Source organism: Furipterus horrens, unplaced genomic scaffold (genome assembly GCF_987537825.1).
Source record: "Furipterus horrens unplaced genomic scaffold, mFurHor1.1.pri manual_scaffold_5, whole genome shotgun sequence".
Classification (NCBI taxonomy): Eukaryota; Metazoa; Chordata; class Mammalia; order Chiroptera; family Furipteridae; genus Furipterus; species Furipterus horrens.
This window is the reverse complement of record NW_028327175.1, coordinates 103,162,867-103,189,947: the sequence shown is the minus strand read 5'-3', so window position 1 is coordinate 103,189,947 and position 27,081 is coordinate 103,162,867. Positions and strand designations below refer to the sequence as shown.

The window sequence follows — 27,081 nt, the reverse complement described above, 5'->3', positions numbered from 1 at the left end:
ATGTTATGTAATTTTCAGAGTACAGGTCTTTTATCTCTTTGGTTAAGTTTACTCCTAGGTACTTTATTTTTCTTGTTGCTATAGTAAATGGTATTTTCTTTTTTGTCTCTGTCTCTGATATTTTATCGTTGGTGTACAGAAATGCCTTAGATTTCTGTATATTTATTTTGTACTTGCTATTTTGCCAAATTCACTTATTATATCGAGTAGTCTTTTAGTGGAGTTTATAGAATTTTCAAGGTATACTATCATGTCATCTGCATATAATGATAGTTTTACTTCTTCTTTCCCAATTTGGATGCCTTTTATTTTTTTGTCTTGTCTGATTGCTGTGGCTAGGACTTTCAACACTGTGTAGAATAGGAGTGGAGAGAGTGGACAACCTTGCCTAGTTCCTGAATTCAGGGGAAATGCTTTTAGTTTTTGTCCATTGAGTATGATGTTGGCCTCAGGCTTCTCATATATAGCCTTATGTTAAGGTATGCTCCCTCTATTCCCATTTTACTGAGTGTTTTCATCATAAATGGGTGTTGTACTTTATCAAGTGCTTTTTCTGCATCTATTGATATGATTATGTGATTTTTGTCTTTCATTTTGTTTAGGTGATGTATTATATTTATTGATTTGTGAATATTAAACCATCCTTGCATCCCTGGGATGAATCCCACTTGATCGTGATGTATGATCTTTTTAATGTATTGCTGGATCCTGTTTGCCAATATTTTATTGAGGATTTTAGCATCTATGTTCATCAGTGATATTGGCCTGTAGTTTTCTTTCTTTGTTGTGTCTTGACCTGGTTTGGGGATTAGGATAATACCGGCTTCATAGAAAGAGTTTGGGATTTTCCCCTCTTCTTGGATTTTTCGGAACAGTTTGAGGAGGACAGGAGTTAGTTCTTCCCTAAATGTTTTGTAGAATTCGCCTGTGAAGCCATCCGGTCCAGGGCTTTTGTGTGCAGGGAGATTTTGGATTACTATTTCAATTTCCTTCTTTGTTACTGGTCTGTTGAGACTTTCCACTTCTTCTTGATTCAGTTTTGGAAGGTTGTGTATGTTTCTAGAAATTTGTCCATTTCTTCTAGATTGTCAAATTTCTTGCCATACAGTTGTCTGTAGTAATTTCTAACTATCATTTGTATTTCTGTGGTATCAGTCGTGATTTCTCCTCTTTCATTTCTGATTTTGTTTATTTGGGTCTTCTCTCTTTTTTTCTTGATTAGATTGGCTAGAGGTTTGTCGATTTTGTTTATTTTTTTCAAAGAACCAGCTCCTAGTTTTGTTGATCTTTTGGATTGTTTGTTTAGTCTCTATATCATTTAGTTCTTCTCTGAGCTTGATGATTTCCTTCCTTCTTCTTGTCCTAGGCTTTGTTTGTTGTTGCTAGTTCTTGTAGCTTTAGGATTAGGTTTTTTATTTGAGATTCTTCTATCCTTTTCAGATATGCCTGTATTGCTATGAACTTCCCTCTCAGGACTGCTTTTGCTGTGTCCCACAGGTTTTGGGCTGTTGTGTGCTCATTATCATTAATTTCTAGAAATTTCTTGATTTCTTCTTTGATGTCATTGTTAATCCATTAATTATTTAATAGCATGTTATTCAATCTCCATGAGTTTGGGTGTGTTTGATTTTTTTCTCTGAGGTTGATTTTTAGTTTCAAGGCATTGTGGTCTGAAAAGATGCTTGATATTTCAATTTTCTTGAATTTGTTGAGGCTTGTTTTGTGTCCTATCATGTGGTCTATCTTTGAAAATGTCCCATGTGCATTTGAAAAGAATGTATATTTTGCTTCTTTGGGGTGGAAAGTTCTATATATATCAGTTAGGTCCATGTGGTTTAGTGTGTTGTTCAATGCCTGTATATCCTTGGTGTTTCTTTGCTTGGATGATCTGTCTATTGTTGATAATGGAGTGTTGAAGTCCCCTACTATGAGCGTGTTGTTGTTGTTATCCTTCTTGTGGTCTTCTAGTATTTTCTTTATGTATTTGGGTGCTCCTGTGTTGGGTGCATATATGTTTATCAATGTTATATCTTCTTGATGGATTGTTCCTTTAAGTATTATGAAATGTCCTTCTTTGTCTCTTTTTACTGCCCTTGCTTTGAAATCCGTTTTGTCTGATATGAGGACTGCTACCCCAGCTTCTTTTTCTGGTCCATTTGCTTGGAATATTTTTTTATATCCCTTTACTTTCAGTCTGTGTAAATCTTTTGTTTTGAGGTGTGTTTCTTGTAGACAGCAAATATGTGGGTCCTGTTTTCTTATCCATTCCGTTACCCTATGTCTTTGAATTGGAGCATTTGATCCATTTACATTTAAGGTTATTATTGACGTGTATTTATTCATTTCCTTTTGTACCTCTGTTCCTCTCCTCTTTTTTTTTCCCTTCTTTTTTCTTAGAACACTCCCTTTAGCATCTCTTGCAATGCTGGTTTGCTGGAGATGTATTCTTTTAGTCTTCCTTTATCTGAGAAACTCCTTATTTCACCTTCTATTTTGAATGAGAGCCTTGCTGGGTAGAGTATTCTTGGTTGTAGGCCTTTTCATTGCTTGAAATATTTTTGACCATTCCCTTCTGGCTTGTAATGTTTCTGTTGAGAAATCAGTTGTTAGCCTTATTGGAGCTCCCTTGTATGTTATTTGCTTAAAATTTCGTCTCTTTTCAAATACTCTTTTCCCTTGTGAAGTCTACCTTTCCCACCAAACTGAATCTTCTCCTTAAACATGTGAAAATTGCTAAGGCCTCCTTCAAAAATACAAAAACATATTTTTAACCATAAAAAACTTAATCAATCTCACATGTCCCTCCACCAAAAAATGTGCCTTCGCCCTTTGCAGCCCAACTAAGAGTTGTCTTACTCTCCACTTCCATTTCTTCACCCCTACTGGCTCTTCAATCCATACCGAACCAACTTCTACCTCATCACTTTTGGCAAAACCAACTATGATCTCCAGCTGCCTTCACAGTGTGGCTGAGTATGGCCTGCACCAAAGGTGCCTTGCAGAGGAATGAGGTGGGCTGAATGAAAAACACTTCTTCTTACATTAACCCTCTGTATTCAGATGCTGAGAATTTAAAGTAACTGGATTCTTCCCTTCTTTTGGCTTATGAGATGTTACACTCTGTATTTCTTCCCACCTCTCTTGTTCTATTTTCTCAGGAGCCTTTGAAGATTTGCTCAGTCTCCTGTGCTGAACCGCTCATCTTGGGAGTTTCAAAGCTTTAGGCCCTCTGTTCACCTTCCTTTGTACTCTTCCCTCAATCCGTGCTGATGATAGTATTTAATCACCTTCCTTTATTCCACTGACTCCCAAATCTAGGGCTCCATCATAGAGGTCTACTATGAGGTCCAGACTATATGTATACCCAATTGTTTTTTAAAAAGATCTCAATGTTCTAATGCCTCAAACACAACTGGCTCCTTTCCTCTGAGAATCCCCATTTTAATAAATAGTACAATCAGCTCCTATTTTCTAATAAATGGCACTATTTGATCAGACAGGTTTCATCTCCACTCTTCATCTCTATCCCATCTCTTCTTCATATTTCAACAAAAATAATTTTTATAAAACACAAATATGAAGTCCTCCCCCTGCCCTTATCTTATGTACCTCACTTTCCTTTTCAGCTAAGTCTGTACCAACCAAGCACCCCTTGTACAGACCATACCCCATCCTAATCTTCCAGGGTCATAAAGAACCGCCTTGCTGAGCCCGTCTGCCTGCAACAGCCGGTCCTCCTTTGCCAACCCTAACTAATTTCTCTTTATCCTTCAAGTTTCAGCTATCCTTGAGAAAGTTTCTGATTTCCCTGAAACTGACGAGGAGTCCCTGAGATATACATGTGGAACCTAATAGTTTCCTTAGCTCTTACACCATTTGAAAAGCTTATCTAACTGTGTTCTGCCAGATTATAAATACCAGAAGGGCAGGGGTCTGTCAGTTTTGCTTATCACTGAATCTATTGCCCAAGTGGCATATAAATGATTGCTTATGCTCATAACTGAGGCCTTTCTCCCGATCCTGGAATGCAGCCCTCTAACCTAACACAATACTAACTTTTCTTCAAGACTCAACTTGCAACCCACATTTCTTCTCCAAAATGTTTTATTAAAATCAGCAATATTTTCTTGATCAGTTACTACAAGGGCATTAATTAGATGTTAACAACTCCAAAAGGTGAACTAAGACAGTTCCAACCCTCTATGAAATTACAACATAGGAAGAAAAGAAGTACAAGTTGCAATTAGGAGCATAAAATGCTGTGATTTTAGGGGGGAAAGCCCATCATTCAGCTAATCCTTCAAACTCTTATAGCACTCAACATGTACAACACTAGTTAGTACTTTACTAGTTATACACTGGCTTTATTTTTTTCACTTGTTTGAGATGCTGTTATTGAAGACAGGAGTAGTAACTTATACCACACACTTTTCACAGGAAAAAAGAACAAACAGTGGTTGCTGGGCAGCGGGAAGGACAATGGATTACAAAATGATCATTATCATTGTTTAAACTAAGTACAAATTTCATCTTTTAAGTTAAGACTTCCATAACTAAAATTTGTTCTATGCATATGATCTTGGAGTAACTTTTCTGCCCTGACCAACATGGCAAAGTTAGCTGAGCATCGTCCCACAGAGCAAAAGTTTGCCAGTTTGATTCCCAGTCAGGGCACATGCCTAGATTGTGGGCCCAGTCCTGGTTAGGGCCTGTACAAGAGGCAACCGACCAATGTTTCTCTCACACATCAATGTTTCTCTCCTTCTCCCTCTCCAATCTTTAAAAACAGATAGATAAAATCTTTAAAAGAAAGACTAAATTTACTGAACACAAAAAAGCAGCCAGAAATTTTTTAAAAGGAGAAGGGGGCTGGATTTATATACTCAATATGCATTTCTAAAGCCTTATTTATTTTTGTGCGAAGGACACTATCAAGAGAGTGAAAAGACAATTCACAAAATCGGAGAAAATATTTGCAAATCACGTATCTCATGAGAACTTAGTATCCAAAATATACAAAGAACTCCTACAATTCTACAAAAAAACGAACAATCCAATCTAAAAATGGGCAAAAGACTTGAATAGAAATACTTCTCCAAAGATATACAAAAGGCAATAAGCACAGGAAAATTGCTCAACTTTATTAGTAACTAGGGAAATGCAAATCAAAACCAATGACAAACCACATCAAAGAAGGTAGCCATAATTTTCTTTAAAAATGAAAAATAACAAGTGTTGTGAAGATATGGAGAAATTAAAACCCTTACATTACTGGCAGGAATGTAAAATGGTACAAGCACTCTAGAAAAATTTGGCAGTTCCTAAAAAGTTAAACATAGAATTACCAGCAAATCAACTCCTAGGTATGCGCCCAAAAGAACGGAAAACAGGCGTTCAAACAAAAACTTATATGCAAATATCACAATACTATTTACAATAGCCAAAAGGCAGACACCCAAATGTCTATCAAAGGATGAAGGGATAAACAAAACTGGTATATCTATACAAGAGAATATTATTCAATCATAAATAGGAATGAAGAACCGATACCTGCTACAATATGGATAAACCTTGAAAAGATTATGCTAAGTGGGAGGCCAGGCACAAAAGGCTACATAGTGTGTGATTCCATTTATATGAAATATGCACAACAGGCATATCCATACAGTAGGCTTGTGGTTGCCAAAGGCTGGGAAAAAAGGTAGAATGCAGAGGGACTGCTTAATGGGTACAGGCTTCCCATTTAGTGATAAAAAGTTCTGGAACTAGACAGTGATGATGGTTGCACAACATCATGAAAGTAATAACACTAAACTGTGAAATAGTAAATTTTATATTCATTTTACCATAATTTAAAGAATGTTAATTTTTTTTTTTTTAGTTCTGTTTTTTTTTTTCTTTTTTGCTCAATCCCTCTATCCCCACGCCCACCTCTATCCCAATTTATGTTATTGTTGAAAAGATAAAATTTCAGATGGGAAAAGACTAGTGTTTACCAAGGGCCAGGAGTATAAGTTACTACAAAGAGGCACAAGGAAATTTAGGGGGATGATGGAACTATTCTATAGCTCGCCAATTTTCTACCTTTTGCATCTCATGGAACACATAAACTACCATAATTACTAAAAATCCACAACACCAAAAAATATATTTTTTGCTGATATTTTTTAAAAAGGTATAGTTTTGATTCATTCACACAGGATAATTATTGTTGTGTTGGCTGTTATCATCTTTTTATTTGACAATCTGAGGGAAGAGGTCAGAGCCCCTGACTAAACAGTCGGGTAGCACATCTTTTAAAAATTCTTGCAGCCCACAAGTTGAAAATCGCTGCTGTAAGTTTGACTGTCGTGGTCATGGTTACAATACCATATGCATTTGTCAAAACTCAAAAAACTACACAGCATGTAAACTATACCTCAATATCCTTACTTTAAAGAAAATATATTTCTTTACTATAAAGGTATAAAAGATAAGTAAAAGACTTGATTTATTTTTAACAATTCATATTTCATGTCTCGTATTGCCTACCATATTTAGCTATTCTAAATGGAAAAGCAAAAATGTAGTACAGCACTTGCTTAAGGTCACTGCTTTCCAATGAAACCAAAGACTGTCAGTGTCTGAATCAATTAAACAGGTATAAGGAGAGCTGGAATTTACAACTTGAAAAAGATTAACTTAGTCAAGATACAGAAATAAATAAACAGTGCATTTATACCAGTAAAAGACAACTCTTACCTATACTGATAATAATAAGTTCTAAATTTACAGCAAGAGAAATTTTACTCTTTACAAATGCCCAAGAAATACCTGACAGTCCTTTAGCACTTAATTTTTAAAAAAGAAATGCACTACAAGTTCTTAATATTTTACTGCCTATCCTTTTTTAAAGATTTTATTTATTTATTTTTAGAGAGAAGGGAAGGGAGGAAGAGGGAGAGAAACAGTAATGTCTGTTTGCCTCTCACGCGCCCCCAACTGGGGACCTGGCCCCCAACCCAGGCATGTGCCCTGAATGGGAATCGAACCGGCAACCCTTTGGTTCGCAGGCCAGACTCAAACCACCGAGCCACATTAGCCAGGGATGCCTATCGATTTTGATAAGCTTTCAAAATTGTTGTTTAATTCTTATTAACTAACCACTGAGATGCAAAATATTTAGAATCAAGGTACGAAGGCTGGTCAAATCAGAAAATCACTGGCTGAGGCAGACATGAAAATCACTGCTAATTTAAGTATTCTAAAAGCCTGTACCTCAACTGGCATAAATTCGTTATCTTACTAGGAATGAATATTGATACTAGTTGTAAAACCTTTTATGTTTTTAATCTCCGATACAAATGTAAATTCAATGTTCAGTATTTAACAAAAACAATTTTGTTTATACTAAATAATTCGCCTAAGGCTCCTGAATCTAAGGCATCTAGTTAATCTGACTCACTTTCTCCTGGCCTTTATTTTTAACCCAAGCTGGCCTAGACTTAAAAAGAAAGTCTGCTTCAGGTACCATTTGCATCACTTCTTCCCCTTTTGTCAGCAAGTACTGGAAGTACTTTAGAAACACCTATTTCAGCCTCGGAAATGGCCAAAACTGAAAGGAAATCTCTTACTCCAGGACCTCCATCGCAGAGGAAGAACAAAAAGACAAAGTCTACAAGAAACATGTCCCAGACCCAAACCCTTCAGTTAAAAGCCAAGCATAGCACCATAAGGAGAGGGGAGATGAAGAATCACTAAGAGCTAAATACTACAGGGATCCTAAAAGAGAGAATCTTGAATTCATACTGGGACTCTGTAATCAAGGAAAAGGCAGAGTGTTTTATTAATATAAGAAATATGTACAACCACCTTTAAAAAGTTCTGAAAACAGGCAAATTACTGTAGAGCAAATCTGGTAAACTTCCTCTAGTTAATTCAAGCATATCCTCAATGGGCTGACATGTATGTGAGATTCTCTAACATATCTAAAGATATTTTAAATCTTTAAAAATAATCTTAAAAAAGCATAAAAATAATCTTAAAAAAGCACTATGGTATCCTTTAAGAATGAATGTACTATGTAACAGATAACATAATTACCACTTTAACAAGTGAGACTGGTAAAAAAATGTGGTTCCAAAAATCACTCATGAACACATTATGAAAAAACAAATATTATGCAGTTCAGATACAGGTACTTTTAAAGAAAACTAATAGCAAGTTAAGCACTATGTTGCCACAATGGTATAGTACACCCTATTATCTTTTATTTATTATCTTTGGCACAGTCAAGGTTTTGGGGCATCAAAAGAGCAATATTCTATAATGCACCCTTGAACATGTAACACATGTTAAATGATGGCAAATATAGAAAAGACATTTAACTGAATTTCATAATCCACATCAGTAATTCTCAATAAAGACAAGGACATAACTAGAAATATCTTTAAGGAATTCTCAAATTATATACACTACACATGACCTCCACCCCACCATTCTTACAAAATATAGTTTTGGAAAAAATCTAAAATCCTGAGGTTCTATTTCTAACTCTACTAATGTATTTATACTAAGACAGCCAAGTGGGATTTTTAAATGGACTCTGATTCCTTTCAACAACCTCAATAATTCCTATAGGACCTATCTCCTTAGGGATCCTGAGGTAGCAAATATGCTGTCAAACAAACTGGTAAAGAAACATACTATCTGTATTCAGAGGTAAAATATGTATGGTAAACCCTCCTACTTAAGTACTGGAATATCTTTTAGGAGTCATCTTGAAATAGCTATTCCCTACTATTAAACATAAAGAAATTAAAAGGTCTTATAGATAAATCTCAAAAGATATGGTCTCCTAAATCAAACAAGTTGAGAAAGAAAGATACTTTTCAGAATAATCACACTATTCTAACTATAGAAAAATTTATTAAATGAAGACAGTTTTTGTAATTATTGAAACATACAAGAGCCACCGAGAGCCAGGAAACAATGTTCCCATGGTGCTCATCAGTAGTCAGAAATAACATATTGAGGTATTTAAAGTAGCCTTAAGTTTGAGAAAGTTACGGAACAGTTCACAATCATCACTTAAGCCATTTTAAACCCACAAGGTTATACAAACCGTATCTTTTTCCATTGTTATATTGTATACAGAACAGTGGTTTAAAAGAAGAACTTTTTATAATTCCCTTTTACAACAAAAGAGAAAAATCAATGTTTCTAGATATCAAGTTCCTTAGGAAACATCATTTACTTGTTTTGAGTAAATTTATAGTGCCATAATTTAAAATAGTACTAAAATCTCATGATAGCTTAATACTGCATATATATTGGTATAATGATACGAAATTTCACTAATTCCTATCTTTGCCTAGAGGAGATGTGGTTTTTTTCTTTAGTATATTGTATTGATTATGCTACTGCAGTTGTCCCAATTTTTTCCCCTTTGCCCACCCCTGCCCAGTACCTCCCTTCTTTCCAGCAACCCCACCCCCCCCTTAGTTGGTGCCCATGGGTCATGTATATAAGTTCTTTGGCTTTTCCATTTCCAGTGCTATTCTTAACTCCCCCCATCTATTTTTTCTTACCAATTATGCTTCTTAATCCCTGCACCATCTCCCCCATTCTCCCCCTTCCCTCTCTCAGCTGATAACCCTCCAAATGCTCTCCATATCTATGACTCTGATCCTGTTCTAGTTGTTTGCTTAAGTACTTCAAACTATTGCACTGGCAGAGAATATCTTTTCCATGATTCCATGCATCCATCTCCCTACTGCCTTTAAAACACACACACACACACACGAGGCTGGTAGAAAGCAATGAAGCATTTAAGTGGTGTTCTTATAAGAATTAGTTCTTACATTCCAATGATATAATAAAAACTAAGAAAGCTACAAGCTTCCCTTTAATTTATCATTTTTCTCTATTTAATTTTATTTCTAGCTGCCCTCCAATATATGTAATCACAAAGATTATTTTTGCTGGATCACAATTTCAACTGGTATTAAGTTCTAAAAGTGTAAAGAAAAAACTATGAGGGGGAAAAAAAAAGAATGATGCAGATCTACAAATTCCTCATTAGCCTACTGGAAACAGGCTTATAACCTAATGGAAGCACAGTAGAAAATGTAAAAAGAAAACCACTACTATACTAGAGAGTAATTAACAGGATCTCTACCAAATCTTTTTTTAAGTATGCATATAACAATAACACAAATGTCATATGCCATACTTAACAGAAACAGAAATTATGAGCTTCCATTCATATATACTCTCAGTACACTCTAAGAGATTCAATATAAATATCCTTTACGAAATTGTCAGAAGTTACTACACACACATACACACACATATGCTAAAAGAAAAAAGTGTAATTTGAACTCGAGTGTGAGTGTGTACATTTGTAGTAAATTCTAACTTTCTGGGGAAGAGATAAGATAAAATTACACATTTGGTCAGACACAGCAACATTAGCACTTGTGTAGCACTTTAACAGTTTTGAAAGTAACTTTCCCAACTTTATCTTTAACTGGCTCTAACCCTACATCTTAGAAAGGCAAGACTGACCTTCTCAGAGGGACAGCTGGTAATGCCACTACAAAAGACCTTTGTCTTCCCATTCTTAGTCCACTGCTATTTTCATGACACCAGCCTCTCCTAAGATAAGTATTTGTGAAGGATCACTACTAAAAATGCACAATTCTTAAAAATAAATACACCTTTGAGAAGAATCTAAAACACCCTGGGGTTCTATTTCTATCTTCTCAAATGCAATTCTACTAATACTGCAAGCGAATTTTTAAATGGACTAAGGGGAGAACAGCATTATTGGTGTCATTTTTACATCCACAAAAAGATTACAATAAAAACACAGGCAATATTAGCATTACAGTAACTATAAAAGATAGATCACTTGATATAAAAGGCTTTTACAAAACTTTGCTTTACAGTCAGTCAACTGGTAATCCCTCACACATGGCCTAAATTAATTTTTAATTTCAATATTTTCCAAAAAAGGACAAGATTCTACTTATCAAAATGCTATCAATATTTCAAATAAAGACAGAATTAATCACTTTTAACAGAATACTGCCTCAAGCCATTCAAAAACAATACAAACTGTGTCTTTAGAGTCCTTTAAACACAACTAACAAATAAACACTAAATCTTAAGTTTTATAGTCCTGCTACTGGGTAAATCTTAAGTTTTATAGTCCTGCTACTGGGAAACCTGCTACATTTTCATTTTTCTTCATGTTTATTCAGAGAATATAAGGACAGGCAAGAAAAACAGCCAAAGTTTTAGGGAAAAAAATCTAGGATGTGTTTTCTAATTAAACATATATTAATTCAACTGTGCCATACTATGAGACAGTGATCTTTGGATCTTTTAAATCTAATCAGTCAACAGTCCAATTCTATAAAGAGAATGGCAAGTTTAACATCTTTCCTCAAATTAATAGGATTTTCTGCCTAAATTCTGGCAAATCTCAGGAAGTCAATGAAGGGGACTTCCTGCCCTTTGGGATACTGATTTTAAGGTGGTTATTAAGAAACAAAAGACTCTCCCACTTTCCTGGCCAAAAGATTCAAATGAAAGACCTGCTACAGGAAAGCAATCTTAGCTTATTCACCTTGACTTAATTTGAATCAAGTATGGTAGACAGGAAGGTTTCCTGCAGGGGCCCGGTTAGTTAGGTCACCCCTTGTGTCCCACTGAAACAAGAACTTACCTGAAGTATGCTCAGTTCCTTCTCAAGTACCTGTAAATTCCCTACTTCCTTTAAAATCCCATCACTACCTCCTCTTTCTTTGTCCAAAAAGACATGTATATGTATACCCAATTATGCCTGTCTTTGGAATTTTCATTCTTAAATGAATTTCTCGTGTACACGTATTAAAATTTAATTTTTTCCTGTTAATCTGTCTCATTTCATTATTAGCCCACCTAGAACAATTTACAAGGTGGGAGAAAAAGTGTTCTTTTGCAGAAGTAATGGAGTGCTTCAAAAAACTAAATATTTCAAAATGAAAGTTAAAATTTCAAACACACAACACACCTCTTTTAAAACTAAGATTAAAATGCTAAATAGAAGATAACTCTTCAATTAATAAATCTAAATTCAAAGACCTTCAGTAAAAAATAAAAATGTTGCCCACGCTGACAAATATGGAGGAAAAAAACAATCTATGTCACTATAAAGCCCAAGACGCATTTATTAGTGGAGACTTTTCCCTAATCAACAGAAAAGGTACTAATACAGGTGGGGGGGCAAAACCCCCAGAAATTTATTCATAAAAAGATTGTGTGTTTATTCTTAATGTTTAAACTTCAGTCACCCTCAAAGTACTCTCCATTTGATGCAATACACCTACGGAGACTTTTCCACCGCTTAAAAGTTTTTAAACTCATCTATTTTGAAGCCTTTTAGTGCTTCTGCCATTTTTTGTTTCACCTTTTCCACATCAGCAAAACATTTCCTTTTGAGGATCATGAGGAGAAACAAAAAAAAGTCACTCCGGGCAAGATCAAATGAATAGGAAGGCTGGGGGTTAGGAGTCATGTGGTTTTTTTGTCAAAAACTACTGAACACTCAGCACAGTGTGGGCAGGTACACTTTTTAATCACCCTTCATGAAATGGGCAAATGTGCTGAAAGAATAAAAAAAATTTCAGTGAAGCTGAATGCAGTCTCTCATAGTAATGCCAGCTGGTGCACTGACACAGCTGGTTTCCTAGAACACTCATCTCAGCAGGAGAAGCTTGTACGTACTACAAGGGGCCTGCCCTCCAGAAGATAATTCCAGTTTTCTCTGGGTCCCTCCTCATGTACTGGATCCCACCCAAAAATGAAGATCTAATAAATATTTAGTTCAAAATTTTTTTTAAATCTGTGGACAAACGAAGTCTGTCTGGGAAAAGTCCAGCCATTGCTATATAATGAGAATGGTTTGCAGGATACCTATGTAACCTGGCAGCCAAGGAGACCGGACAAGAATGCACATGCACGAACAATGACGACTTCACTGTACTAGACAGTGGGGATGGTAGACACCACTGAGTGAGTATGTGTACGGTGTGGCCATGGCATCCAAAATGACTGAGCGAGTACAGCAATGAATCTACATCAAATTTTGCATTAAGGTTGAACATTCTTTCATGGAAACTATCTGGATGATTTAGAAGGCTTTCGGGGACAATGCAAATAAAAGTGTGGCACAAACACTTCAAAGATGGTACAGAATGTTGAACGTGATCCACTTTCTGGAAGGCCTGTAATAAGCAGAACACCTGAGAATGCTGAATGTGTACCAGCTGCAATCAACAAAGATCTGTGACAGACTGAGTGAGAGCTAAAAGCTGATCTGGGGATTCCAGGATGTTGGCATGAAATGTATTGTGGCAAAACTCATTCTGTGGCTTCTGCTACCAGAGCAGAAGGAACATGGTGCTGCAGTTGGCTAATGACTTGATTCAAATCTCTACCGCTGAACCAAATTTCCCCAAGAGGATCATAAGCGGACATGAATCTTGAGTCTACAGTTATGACCCAGAAACGAAGGCCCAAACATCCCAACAGAAGTCGCCTGATTCTCCACACCTGAAGAAGGCGCAGCAAAGTTGCAGCAAGATGAAGCCCGCATTAACTCTGTTTTTTTTTGTTTTGTTTTGTTTTTACCAGGAAGGTGTTGTCCATCACAAGCATACCCCTCCAGGCCAAACAATTAATAAGGAGCACTACCTCAATGTTCTTTGTCAATTGAGAGATGCAACAGGATGAAAAGGGCCGCAGCTAGGGACAAACTGATGACTGGGAGCTTTATTGCGACAATGCACCAGCTCGTGCATCCCGTTTTGTGCAGTCTTTTTATGAATATCAAATCACCAAGGTGACTCAGCTCCCCTACAGCTCAGATTTGGCACCCTGTTACTTTTGGCTTTTCCCAAAACTTCCCTTTGAAAGAGAAGAGATTTCAAACCATTGATGAAATTCAGGAAAATACGATGGGGCAGCTAATGGAGATTCCAACAAGGGATTTTTACAGTGTTTTGAACGGTGGAAGAGACCTGAGAAAACTGTGAGGTCCCAAGGTGCCTACTTTGAACGGAACTGAGGCATCACTGTCCTATGTACAATGTTTTTTCTACCTTCTTCAATAAATGTCTTTTTCATATTACATGGCTGGATTCTTTCTGGACAGACCTCAGTATACATGAGTATACAATTATCTCAGGCTACTGCAGAGCCATTAATAATTTTCTTGTGTACCTATAGGATGGTAAGAATGCTGCTAAGGATCTTTATTATGATAAAAAGGTAAAGGAAAGAAAGGAGTGCCTCTCTTATTCATAAACAAAGAAACAGGATAAGTTAGGAAGTTCCATACCAAAAAAAAAAAAAAAATACAATTCTGATACCAGAAACCCCTCTGAGAAAAAAGGTTTTTTAAGTAATTAATACATGAAGTCTGTAAAAGGTTTCTAAGTAATAAACATGAGGTCCTAGACATACTATGAAAACATAATAATATAAATAACAACATTAACCTCCAAAGCAATAATTTCTAACAAAAATATAACTTCCTTTTTTGAAAGGATATAAAGATTAATATAGTAAGTAACTCACTGTTTAGAAATCTGTTGGATCTGGAAATTTTGGGTTTCAGTCATTCCCCAATCAGCAGGCATATAACTGGCAAGAAGTTTGTTTCCTCAGGTCATTCTGATGGAAGGCCAGAAAGCTCAACCCACTGCTTAACTTTTAAGTGATTATTTAAAGAATGTACAAATAGATGCAATAGATACAGGCTAAGATAATGTGTAAAAGAATTTTAAATATGAAAGCAAGGTATTTTTTCAAAATGGATAAAACTTATGACTCTTAAATGACCATATTCTTTCTTCTATAAAAGACCTGGCTACCTCAGTCCACTAGAACACTGTCCCTTTCAACCTGTTCAATCAGCTTATTTAAGTTGTTGTCTCAGACTAACCAGGCTGCTGTACAAGGAACAGTTCCTCTCAAAATGCCTCCTACAGTAAAAGTGTTGTAAAACCTGAGGTTAACTCTAAATGCAAAAACAAACTTGCAGAATTCCATTTTCATGTATCTACTTAAGGAACAAAATAGAATATATATTATTCGATGCACAATAGTAGGGGATGTGTGCACATATGAAGGTTTTGTTTTACTAGGGAAGTCAAATGAAAATTTCAGGTAAGTGGTAAGTGCTATGAAGAAAACCTAGCCCTGGCCAGGTAGCTCAGTTGGTTAGAGAATCATCCCTACATGCAAAGGTTGCAGGTTCAATCCCTGGTCAGGGCACAAACAAGAAGCAACCAATGAATGCATAAATAAGTAGAACAACAAATCAATGTTTCCCTCCCTTCCCCTCTCTAAAATCAGTAAAATAAAATAAAAAAATTAAACAAAAAACCCACAGCAAAGTGTTAAGAGAATGCTGCTTCTTTTCCCTGAGAAGTTACATTTAGGTTGAGACAGCATGAGAGTACCCCAGCAGGTCAAGTACTCTGAGACAAGCAAGCTGTGCAGTAGCATGCAGCAACAACAGCACATGCAAAGGCCCTAAGGCAGAAATGAGCCTGAGTAGTGCTTTGCAGCAAGTAAGACACAGAAGTAGGAGAAAATAGCCTCTGGCTCTGCCCTAAGGGACTTAAACTAATTGGGAAACAAGAGATCAGTCACTGAGGTAATAAGCACAGTTAGTTTTCATTGTAGATCTGTTGCAAGATTCAGAAAGGAGAGGGATAACTGAGGGCAGAGGTAGGGTAGGAGTCTTAAGGAAATCACAAGGGTTATGTTGCTGAGAGTATGAAAAACAAGAGCTAAGCAAGAGTAGGCATGAAGAGGGTGGAGAAATGTATTAATACATGAACCTGTAGCTCACAGGAATAAACTTAGCCAAGCTGAGGACCTCCTCTGTGTTCCAGGACATAAATGCCTGCAGATCCATCATCTAAAATTGATTTCACAGGGATCTTCAACTATCCCAAGTAGTTATGTTTATAGCATAAGAGGAATCAGAGAAATGTGTTAAAGATAATGATGTTATCAATCCTCAGAAACCAATAAGTTGGTAATAAATTATAAGATAATATTCAAAGATTTCCTTCCTACAAAAAGAAAAAAATTAAGGTAAAATGTACCTGTACACTTCACCAGTGGGTTTTATTTTTTTTTTGAGGGGTGTGATGGGACTGGTAGTGTAATCCAACTAAAAAGTCATTCTTTATCTGCATCTTAATTAGTCATAGTTACACAAATGTATACATTTGTCAAAATACACTGAATTTAAGAACTAAACATATGTAAACTTTATCTGAAGAAAGTAACGCAATGGAATTCAATGAAGAAGACTACACTAAACTAATAAAAGAGGGAGCATAGTTTAAAAACACAAATGTCTCTACATCAAAAAACTAGGAATTTAATAGTTAACACTCTACATTTTAATGTTAACACTCTATACAAGACAGGGTTAAATAGCACTCCCCAAAATAAAATGGATTCTGAGAAAACTTTAAGGTAGCCAAAGACAAGTAACCAAAATAACAGCAATATGGGGAGAAACCAAACAACAGCTTGTGTGAATCCATAAAGCAAAGTCCACTAAAAGGAACCCCAGGTTTTTACCTTAGGTGGTTAGAATAGGGAAAGAAAAGCAAGTAAGCAAGTGCTACTATACACCCCACAGTGAAGGCAGAAAATCTTAAATTCAAAGGTTGTGAGAATTCAATGTTCCCAAAAGACACCACAGACCACACCCCATTTTATGTGTATGACTATACTATATAATGTTGCGTCCTAACCTGAAGCGTGAGCAGAAAAAAAGTACTTTAGTGATCCTCAAAATCAAAACCAAATAATAAATGATCAACTTTTACTTATAAAAATATTGGGCTGTATACCTTTGTCTGAATTAAAATCATGAGTTATGAACAGAATATTGAAGTCTTAGCAGTCTCTTGTCTAGACTGTTCCAACTGCCTTCTACTGTGGTGTGTCACACACAACCCAACAAATTTTAATCTTCCAAAATTATGCCACTTTCCTGTTGGTAAAACGTCAATGGTCCCCTAAAGTCATTCCAAATACATACACTTAAACTATGATTCAAGGCCTACAATACAGCTCCAATCCAACTCTGGAGCTTTATCTCTTATTGTGTCATTCCTCACAAGTACCCCACCCTTTTGAATAAACTAGAAACAAGGACAACTTACATTTTGCCATCTTCCTACTTCCTTCCTTTCTTTCTTTCTTTTTTTTTTTTAAGGATTCACCCCATACACACACCATTTACTGCCAAAATAGCAGAGATCAATTTCATGGCCCCACTGACCCCCCCCCCATCCCACCCCACCCCCTACTCAACCATAGCTTTCCCTCCTCTGACTTTCCAGGTTTTAAACTCCGTTAATCACATATAAAAATAACTATACCCTGCAAACCAAGTGTCGCTGGTTCGATTCCCAGTCAGGGCACATGACTAGGTTGCAAGTCAGGTCCCCAGTTGGGGGAGCGAGTGAGAGGCAACCACACAGTGATGTCTCTCTCTCTCTTTCTCCTTTCCCCTCTCTCTAAAAATAAATAAATAAACTAACAAACAAATAAATAAATTATTAAAAAAATAACCATACCAAGAATTATATCCATATGCTTTACCTTTTACAAAGTTCTTTCTTAACTATCATACTAACTATAATCTCCTTTATTAGTCATAAACATCCCTAAAGCATCAATATTTTGTGAATTAGAATATTTTCACTGAGTTAGAATATTTCATAAACTCTTATCACTAAAAAAAAAAAAAAAAAACCTTCAGTTATACTCCCAATCTAAAAAGGAACCAATACAGAAGGGCAAAAAGGTTCAATTTAAAGATACAACTGCCAATTGTTTCATAAAGAATACGTTTTTTTTAATAATGGAAAAAATAAACTTTCTCTCCCAAACTAAACACTTACATCCAACTATCTGAAAAACTTTAGCATGCTTGGAAATCTGTGGTACAGAACTGGCAATCATTAACTTCTATTTAAAGCTCTTACAGTTATAAAATATGTAATTTCACTTAATTTTTTCCCTCATGCAGTTTACGACATTATGTATCTATGGACATTACACAGTACAGACTCATAAAAGGGCTCAATAGACAACTTGGACTTCGAAAACCTATCTTCTCACAATGTCAGACATAATAGTCTCCAGCTTTTCCTCACTATCTTCACAGCACTCTTCCTCATCTTTTGGTCTATGACAATAGGGAATAAAGGTATTTGTACTTTTGAGAACTTTAATCTGTCTAGATTTTATCAAAAATAGAAGCTATTTTTAATATACATTTTCATCCTTTTAGAATTGTAGAAAGATCCTAAGTTTGGGCACTGTAAGACACCCAGTATATATCTGTTAAATGAATGAAGTCCTTAAGACTCCCAAGTGTATAAGTAAAATCTATTTATTTCCTGTTGACCTGAATGCTTCCTCTTGTTGAACTAACCTGTATTTGACTTCAATGACAAATCAAGCATGTCATTTAGAATATTAAAATGTACAATGACTAATTACACATTTAATTTTAAAACAAATCATTCTGATCTCTAGCTTGATGGGTACAACCAGAATACTTCCCAAAATAAAGTGAAGAAAAGGAAAGGCTCTGGCTAGTGGCAATTTTTTAAAACAATGCCATTTGCCCAATCATTCTTAAATTTTGAGAGTACAGTAATGGAAAAGAAGACTATTATCCAATGCTAATTAAACGCTTTCTGCTAAGGTATGTTTCTAGCAAAGGTGGGCTTACTCTGTTGCCATAAGACACTAGTCTATTCAGCCACCTGGAACACTTCCTGTCAATGTCTGTGAAGTATCATGTGTGGCCATAATTGACTCAACAGTCCATTTCCCGGCTAACTGGCTAAAAGAAACCAACAAATACCATTTTTTGAAATCTTTTTTCAAAAGCCTATATTTAGGAAATAGAACGAAACAAAGCAAAGGAAGAATGGTACAGAAAGGCAAAAATCTTTTAAAAAGCCAAAATGGTTCAAATGAACCACAGGAATCTGCCTCAATTTGAAGATGTTTAAAAAAAAAAAAAAAAAAAAAAACCCACTCAAACAAGGGGGAAGATCAAGCTCCATTCTGCCAGTTACCTGGAGACTGTCACCTTCCCTGAAGGGAAGTGGGGACAGAACAACCTCAAATTTAACTTATGAAAATTTATGGCCTGCCAATCATCTGAGGTTTTTTTAATTGGCTATTTAACAAAACAACTGAGGTGACAATGTATATAAAGTTACTTCTCTGTTCCCTCTTCTACAAAAAAAAAATTGTCAAGCATTTCCAACATCCTAACCAACTGCTACTCTGTGTAACCAAGTACATCTCACAGTATCTATCTACCTTGGTCTGAGACTTGATTACAGAGCATAGCTTCAAGGAAAGCTTACATTCCCCAACCCTGGCTTACTCCACCCCACGCACAGCCAAGAAATAAAGCACTTTGTAAAAGAAAATATGGGACCCTGCCTGGTGTAACTCAGTGGGCTAGACATCATCCTGCAAACAGAAAGGTTGCTAGTTCGATTCCCAGTCAGGGCCATGCCTAAGTTTCCCCAACCCTTCCCTGGTTGGAGGCGTGCATCAACCAACCAATTGATGTTTCTCTCATACAACATTGATATTTCTCTCCCTCTTTTATCTCCCTTCCTTGCCCTCTCCTTAAAAATAAATAAATAAGATCCTCAAATATAAAAGTAAGAAAACATAGGGGACTTAGCAGAGTAGCTCAGTTGGTTAGAGCATCATCCTGATATATCAAGTTTGCAAGTTTTATCTCCAGAAGGACATATACAAGAGTCAACCAATGAATGCATAAATAAGTAGAACAACAAATTAGTTTTTCACTCTCCTTTCCTCTCTGAAATTTAAAAAAAATTTTTTAAAGACATGGATAATATTAATAACCCATGTATATATTCCATAACTACATAAGCCATTCTGCTTCGTATCTGTCAAATAAAAATCAGATGACCCTAGCAGGTGGCTGCAACTCTGCTACTCCACTTACTTAAAATTACAAGCTACAATTTATTCTTTTCCAAAAGCTCTAGGACTCTTTGAGAAAGGCACTTTATATAGTCCTCGAAAGGGATATTAAATTATTTTATATATGCTGACAACGCTGAAAAGTAATGAAAAATCTATTGTCAAAGAGCTCTCAAATGTCAAATTCAAGTCCATTTATCATCTAATTCCTTAGATGCAAAAAATTAAGTTCAATAAAAGTACAAAACAACTAAAAATGTCAATTATAGATAAACAATAGTTAATCAATTGATTTTATTTAAAGCACTCCCAAACCCTATCTATACTTTTTCAAACAATTTTTAAAAAACTAGATCACATCTCAATTCTAGATTCAGACATTAACTTTTAAACTTATGTAGTTATACACCTCAGTTCTCAACAGACACCGGATTTGGCAAGGCATATTAAACAGAACAGGATGCACATCGCCCATTAGCCAAAAGATTATTCTGATTTTTCTATCAAGTCTTAAAATGTTACACACTAACATGTTATCAAATTATTTCTTTCCAAACACTGCTGGAATTAACATCAGGAAGCAAGAGTTATCCCAACTACCTATGTATCTTACATGTATTTATTTGGCCAGTTCCGGGACAATCATAATGCAAGTGTGCTTCAAAGTATGAATGCTCCATGAACCAACTAATCCTAAAATATTATACCCATTTATGGAGTTCTAGGCACCGAGCTAAATTCTAAATAATCTGAATATCACAAGCACTTAGTCAATGAGAGGGGTAAAAATAAATCAGTTACTGAATTAAGCACAGCTGCCCCGCGATTAATTATCACAGACAACACACATTTTTTTAAGTTGATGCTCCTATTTATTATGCCCATACCAACTAGGCCCCAAGGCAGCCTGAGAGCAAATCCTCCATACAAGAGGAAATCCTCTACTCCTGTAAATGAATGGCCAGGTATGAATTGCTCTCTACCAGGGTAACTGCCCCTGTACTTGGGAAAACTTCATTTCTCAGGACCAGAGTGGGTCCCCATTAACGCACTCCCTATCTCCTTTCATGCCCCACAACTATCCTTCCTCAAGTAAGAAGAAAACCTTCGAGTTGGGTGTTTTTGTTTTTTTAAGTATTAACACGTGGGGAGGGGGTCAAAGAAGAAATCACAATTAAAGCCTTTCACATGGCAGCTGAGAGGGCGAGAGACCAAAGAAGTGAAAGGGTAACAGAGAGGGTCCTGGACTATCAGGATCCCCCAACTCTTATCGCAAATAGGGGGTAAGATGGTAACCAGAAAGCGTCCCCACCACCAGGTCCTTTTCTCCACCACCTTTGACCCAACTTCTAAGCCGGTGCCCCCGCTGGGCGCTCCGGGTCTCGGCTCCAGCTCCGGGGATATAGGACAGGCATTTAGGCCTCACCTCCCAGCGGCCTTCCTCCCCGAGCCGGGGCGGGAGGAGACCGAGGAAGCCGCGCCCGGTTCCCGGGGTGGAGAGGGGGGGAGGGCCTAGGCCGCGCCTCCCAGCCCAGCGGCCTTAGGCCTCGGCCAGCCTGAGGCGGGGCCCAGGGGTCGGGGCCGCAGGCTGGGCTCCGACTCACCCACCTGGGTTGCCAGTCATTCCAGCTCCGCGGGTACTTGGTGCCGCCGCCGCCGCTGTTCAGCCGAGACCCCGGGGCTCTGCGGCTCATTACCTTCCCCGACACGACATGGCCAAACGCCGCCGCCCGAAGAAGCGCGAGTCGCCGCCCGAACCGACCGCTGCCGAGACTCCGCTCCGGCCCGGGGATGAAGAGGAAGCCCAGAAGGAGGAGGAGGAGGAGAAGGAGGGAGGGGGAGGCAGATGGCCGTTCCGGGTTCCGCCTGAGCCCGCAGCGCAGGACGAGGAGGCGGGAGCAGCGCGGCGAAGGGGAGGTGGAGGAAGGGGAGGCGACGTCTCTTCCAGGCCCGTGCGCGGCCCGCGACGCCGGAGCCCAGGAGGAGGTCGGCGAGGAGGTGGTGGCAGCAGATCCTCACGCTCACACAGCGACAGCTTCCCCGCCTCCCGACTCCGCCCGTCGCGCCGCCGCTGCCGCACGGCATGCTGGGAGCGAGAGGCGAAACCGGCGCCTGCCCGGCTAGGGCACAGGGGCGGGGCCGGGCCAGAGGGACGGGCCCGGGTGGGCGTGGCAAGGGGACCGTCCTCCCGCGCCCAGGGCTCGCCCGCACTCCCGGCAAACAGCGCCAAGGTCCCAGGCCCGCCGCGGGGGCTCATGGGAGAGGGGATCTCCGCCACCACCCCTGCACACACACCCTCCCAGCACGCTTCGGAAAGCACCTGACCCTCGAGGGCCGGGCAGTCATGGGTAAACAGGCACCCAACCAAGGACTTGGGGTGTCCGAGCGCGCTCTCGTGCGTCCACCGTCCTCACCATGTATGGTGAAATGTAAAAATAATTAAAAAGAAAGGGAATGGATATCCATCTACCCAGCCCGGACCTGAAGTGTGCCCTGGAGTCCTGGCACCTTGACCATTTCTTCACACTATAAAAAGCTACACTAAATGGAAGGAGAAAGGAGAGTGACAACCAACCCATTTCCACCACGTGAATTGTGCTTTGAAATCCTCTCATCCTAGCACTTGTCCAATCATCCCCACCAGAGAGAGGTTGGCTAGAGGGGAGCAAACCTGAGCACTCTCCGACCCGACCCCACCCCCTCCCCCCCCCACACACACAGGCGCACGCACAGTCTCCTAGGAAGACTTTCTTTACGAAAGCACCTAATACATACTGTGGATGCAAACACACAGAAAAGGTGGTCAAGATTCATATATCAAACTTCATATCAAACGGAGATGTCTTTGGGAGAATAGTCAAAGGGTCTTAAGCTTATCCGCCCAGAGGGTTTTAACCTATTGTTTTATGTTGCAAGAAAAAGTCTGTATAATTTAAAATTATTACCAAAAGTATTTGAAGATTGTGAGATGTTAATATCTCCACACACATACAGGTCAACCTTGGCTCCTTATCCACCAACCGTTCACTATCTATGATCCAGCCAATTCTAAAGGACAGAAAGTTAGATTTTCAAATGAGTCCTCCCCATCTCCCCATTCAGGAGAAAGAAACTCCCACTCTGAACTGGAGCTGATATCTAACTCAATGCAGAAATTCCCACTAGGTTAGACCCAAGCATGGTCACCCACATGTGTAAAAAAATAATTTAATAATACACCGAATTATGAGGGATATATTCCACATGCACACACTCTACCCTGAAATTTGCCCTAGTACCTCCACACTTGTCCACCTTATTTTTCGTTGATGGGAGGATATGAGGAAGGGTCCTCAGTTGTAAAAAAAAAAAAAGAAGAAAGAAAGCCCTATGAGAGGTGTCCTTTCTTCTCTGTTTATCATTTCCTCTTCCCTATTCTTCTATGAAGAAAAAAAGTCCTTGAATCAAGTCTCCAAGATTAGGGTCCCCTCATTAATATGGTCCTCTCTGGGAGACTGTTATTCCTACCACAAGGGTATTTTGGTCATGTATATTTGTAGTTATCCTCATGTGTGGTTTTCATGTACAGCATAATCATAATTTGTTCTTTCATTCAACATTCAGCAAAATTTATTGAGCAACTGTTAAACAAGCAATTGGGAACAGGAACAGTGGTCAAGACTCAATCCCTGTCCTCAAGGAACTCTGGAAGTAGGGGTCAGAAGATAGATCTATTATAAGAGATGACTGAAATATCTAGGTTTGCCCTCTCTCCACCATCCTGCAAGCCGGTCTTGCTATTTGACTACAAAGTCACCCTCTCCCAAAGCCTTTTCTTAATTTTAAGTTCCAAATGTCCTTGGGCCTATTTTCCTCAGATACTTTACTTTTGATGCTCTTCTGTTTGGGACCTTCAGACCCATGAGCAAATGGCTCATGTGGCTGAGAAATCATCTCTACTTTTTAAAATAGTTGATTGTAATAATGATACAATGATCAAATTATGTCCATTATTCATATCCCAAAATGACTTGCAGAAGAATGACCAGAACCTTAAACCCCTGAGAAAAAGTACAGGAGTCTCTAACCTTTACAAATTACAGAACAGCAGAGTAATTTGAGGAAGGACTCTGGGTTCACATTCTGATTCTTCCACTTCAAAACTGAGGCTGTGTCACCAACCTTCTAACTCTCACAGTGCCCCCGTTTTTCATCAGTAAAATGGAAATGATAATACCCTGGCTGAGTAGCTCAGCTGGTTAGAGCATCATCCCAATATGCCAAAGTTGCAGATTCAATCCCTGGACAGGGCACATGTAAGAATCAACCAATGAATACATAAATAAGTGAAACAAGAAATTGATGTTTCTCTCTCCCACTCTCTTTCTCTCTTTCTAAAAATCAGTAAGTGAAATTAAAAAAATTTTAAATGGAAATAACAGTAGTGCCAACCCCTTAAGGATGTTGAGAGGATTAACAGATGTTGCATGTAAGGTATTGATACTTTGCTGTGCCAGCCACACAGTAATCAATAAGGATCACTAATATTCAGATCTATGGCTTCTCTAAGACACATAGTTATTTGAATAATATTTGAGCAGTGAAGGAGGAAAAAAGTAACTGAAAGGGGTTGTGCCCAGTTGCTCAATTGCTTTTTGTATTTCCCCCATAGAAATAATTAAAAACACAGTATTGGCAAAGGTATAAGGACACAGAAAATAGGTGTTATTTAGCAGCAACTTCCTGGAAAGCAATTTAACAGTGTGTATCCCAAGACTTAAAATTGTTCATACCCTTTCCTCCAGTAATTCCACTTCCGGGAATCTACCCTAAAAAAATTTGCCACACTGCAGCCAAGGTGATTTTCTTAAAATAAAAATCAGATCGTGCTCACTCCAGCAGCGCTTATACTAAACTCCAATTATGTCACCATCCTACTTAAAACCCATCAACGGCTTCCCATTCTTCTTAGAATAAAATCCAGACTTGTCACAAGAGCCTGTAAAAGCTGGTTCCTCCTACAATGCAAATATCCCACAGCAGCTCATACCCAGATCAGGATACTAAAGATGGGTCCCAATTTTGTCTTCACAATGAAATCCCTACACCTAGGCTGTACCCCAGACCAATTAAATCTACATTTCTCAGGGTGGGCCCAGGCATCAGTACTTTTTTAGACTTTCACAGGGAATTCTAATGTGCAGCCAAAGTTTAGAAACACCACTCTCAAGCCCCTAAGCACTGAAAATGTTATCTCTGTCTCCCCCAACCACACCTCCTAACATATGTGTGTTATAAAGACAATTCTATACCACTGGGAAGAAAAGAATTGAAAGCCCAGTTTTTCCCATGGCAACTGCTTGGATACTTGAAAATATATATACCAAATATGATCAAGTCTCAAAACTTTCAAACATTTTTTTTCTTTTCTTTTGGTGCTTCTGTTTCAGTGGTTCCATTAGCACTTCTCCACTCACTTCAGTCATAGGGACCAACTTTCTGTTCCCAAAACACACCAAGCCTCTCTAGCTTCTGGGCTTTTGCACTTGCTGTTCCATCTCCCTGGAATACCTTTCCTACATGATTCCGATCAGGGTTATGTTCACCACCAACAAAAAGGCAGCAGAGATATCCTTCAGCAAAAAGGATTTATTTGATTCCTGACTGGTGTAGCTCGGTGGATTGAGTGCCAGGCTGTGAACTGAAAGGTCACTGGTTCGATTCCCAGTCATGGCACATGCCTCGGTTGCAGGCCAGTTCCCAAGACTGGGGGTGTGGGAGAGGAAACAGATCACCAATGCTTCTCTCACTCATCGATGTTTCCCTGCCTTTCTGTCTCCCTCCCTTCACTCTCTCTCTAAAGAAAAAGAAAAAAAGTAAGTAAATAAAATCTTTAAAAGGAAATAAAAAGCAGACACCTAAAACAACAACAAAAAAAATTTATTTGAGGTGGGGAGTTGCGGGGAAGGATCGCAATCAAGCATGTGTAGCTATGGCAAGCCATGTTCAAGTCTGGGGAAATCAAAGAAGAGGAAGTTCTTTTACAGAGGGGAAGAGGAAGTTGTAGCTGAGGGTGCTGCTATAACCTGTAGGCCTTTCAAAAATGTCATGGGTATGAGAGTTCCTCCTCCTGTTAGGGTGAGAGTGAATTGCTTATCCTGCCAAATTCAAGGAGGCACTCACTCTCAGGGCTGTGCCAGTGCCAAGCCTGCCTCACCCTAGTTTTGGCAGCTTTCTATGGCCCATTTCAGTTCCTTTAAGACGTTTCCCCTGACCTCCCAGCCCCCAAAAGCTGGCCAGTACCCTTTCTAGGTACTCTGTTACACATCCTACTTCTTTCCTTGGTAACACCCAAGGAAAGGTTTGTTTCCCCATTTATCTGACACACCCTTAGGATATGAGCTCTGCCTGTGAAAGTCAAGTCCACACCTATCCCACCTCTATCCCTTGGATCCCCAGTACATAGCACAACACCTGACCCAGAGTAAGCACTCAAAAATAGTTGTTAATGGGAGGAATAAAATGGAAATTAATTAAAATTTGAACTAAGATTAATACAAAAGTATTAATCTCAGTTTTACTTATTTAATAGCAACAAAAATGTCCAACAATAGAAAATTGATCAGGAGACAGTATATTCATAGTTAGAATTTTCTGTAGCTATTGAAATTTTTATTTATGAAGAATTTTTAATAAAATCAGGAAAATACATGAACTTCAAAAAAATGAGATTTAGAAGTGAACATGTGCTAGGACCTCAACTCAGTTAAAAAAGGGAGGGGGAGCCCTGGCTGGTGAGTTTGAGTCCCTATCAGGGCACATACCCATGTTGCAGGTTTGATCCCTGGTTTGGGTGCATATGAGAAGGCAAGCTATCAATGTTTCTCTCTCTCTCTCTCTCTCTCTCTCTCTCTCTCTCTCTCTCTCTCTCTCTCTCTCGCCCTCTCTCTCTCTCCCCCCCCCTCCGCACCCCCCCCACCTCTCTTTGTCTAAAAGCAATTAAAAAAAATTCCTTGGGTGAGGATAGAAAAAAAAAGGGAGGGGGGG

The 27,081-nt window shown here is 38.4% G+C and overlaps 1 protein-coding gene across 3 annotated transcripts in view; it reads right to left on the bottom strand.

Moving 5' to 3' along the window:
- SMG1 (SMG1 nonsense mediated mRNA decay associated PI3K related kinase) overlaps positions 1-22,071 on the bottom strand; it is a 101,712-nt gene extending 79,641 nt beyond the window's left edge. For 2 of the 3 annotated variants that reach the window (XM_090276959.1, XM_090276960.1), the window contains exon 1: positions 21,664-22,071. In XM_090276959.1, the coding sequence (XP_090133085.1) occupies positions 21,664-21,749 (86 nt within the window). In that variant the 5' untranslated portion in view covers positions 21,750-22,071. The remainder of the gene's footprint in view (positions 1-21,663) is intronic. The other variant, XM_090276961.1, reaches the window with a different exon arrangement.
- Between the last annotated feature and the right edge of the window lie 5,010 nt (positions 22,072-27,081).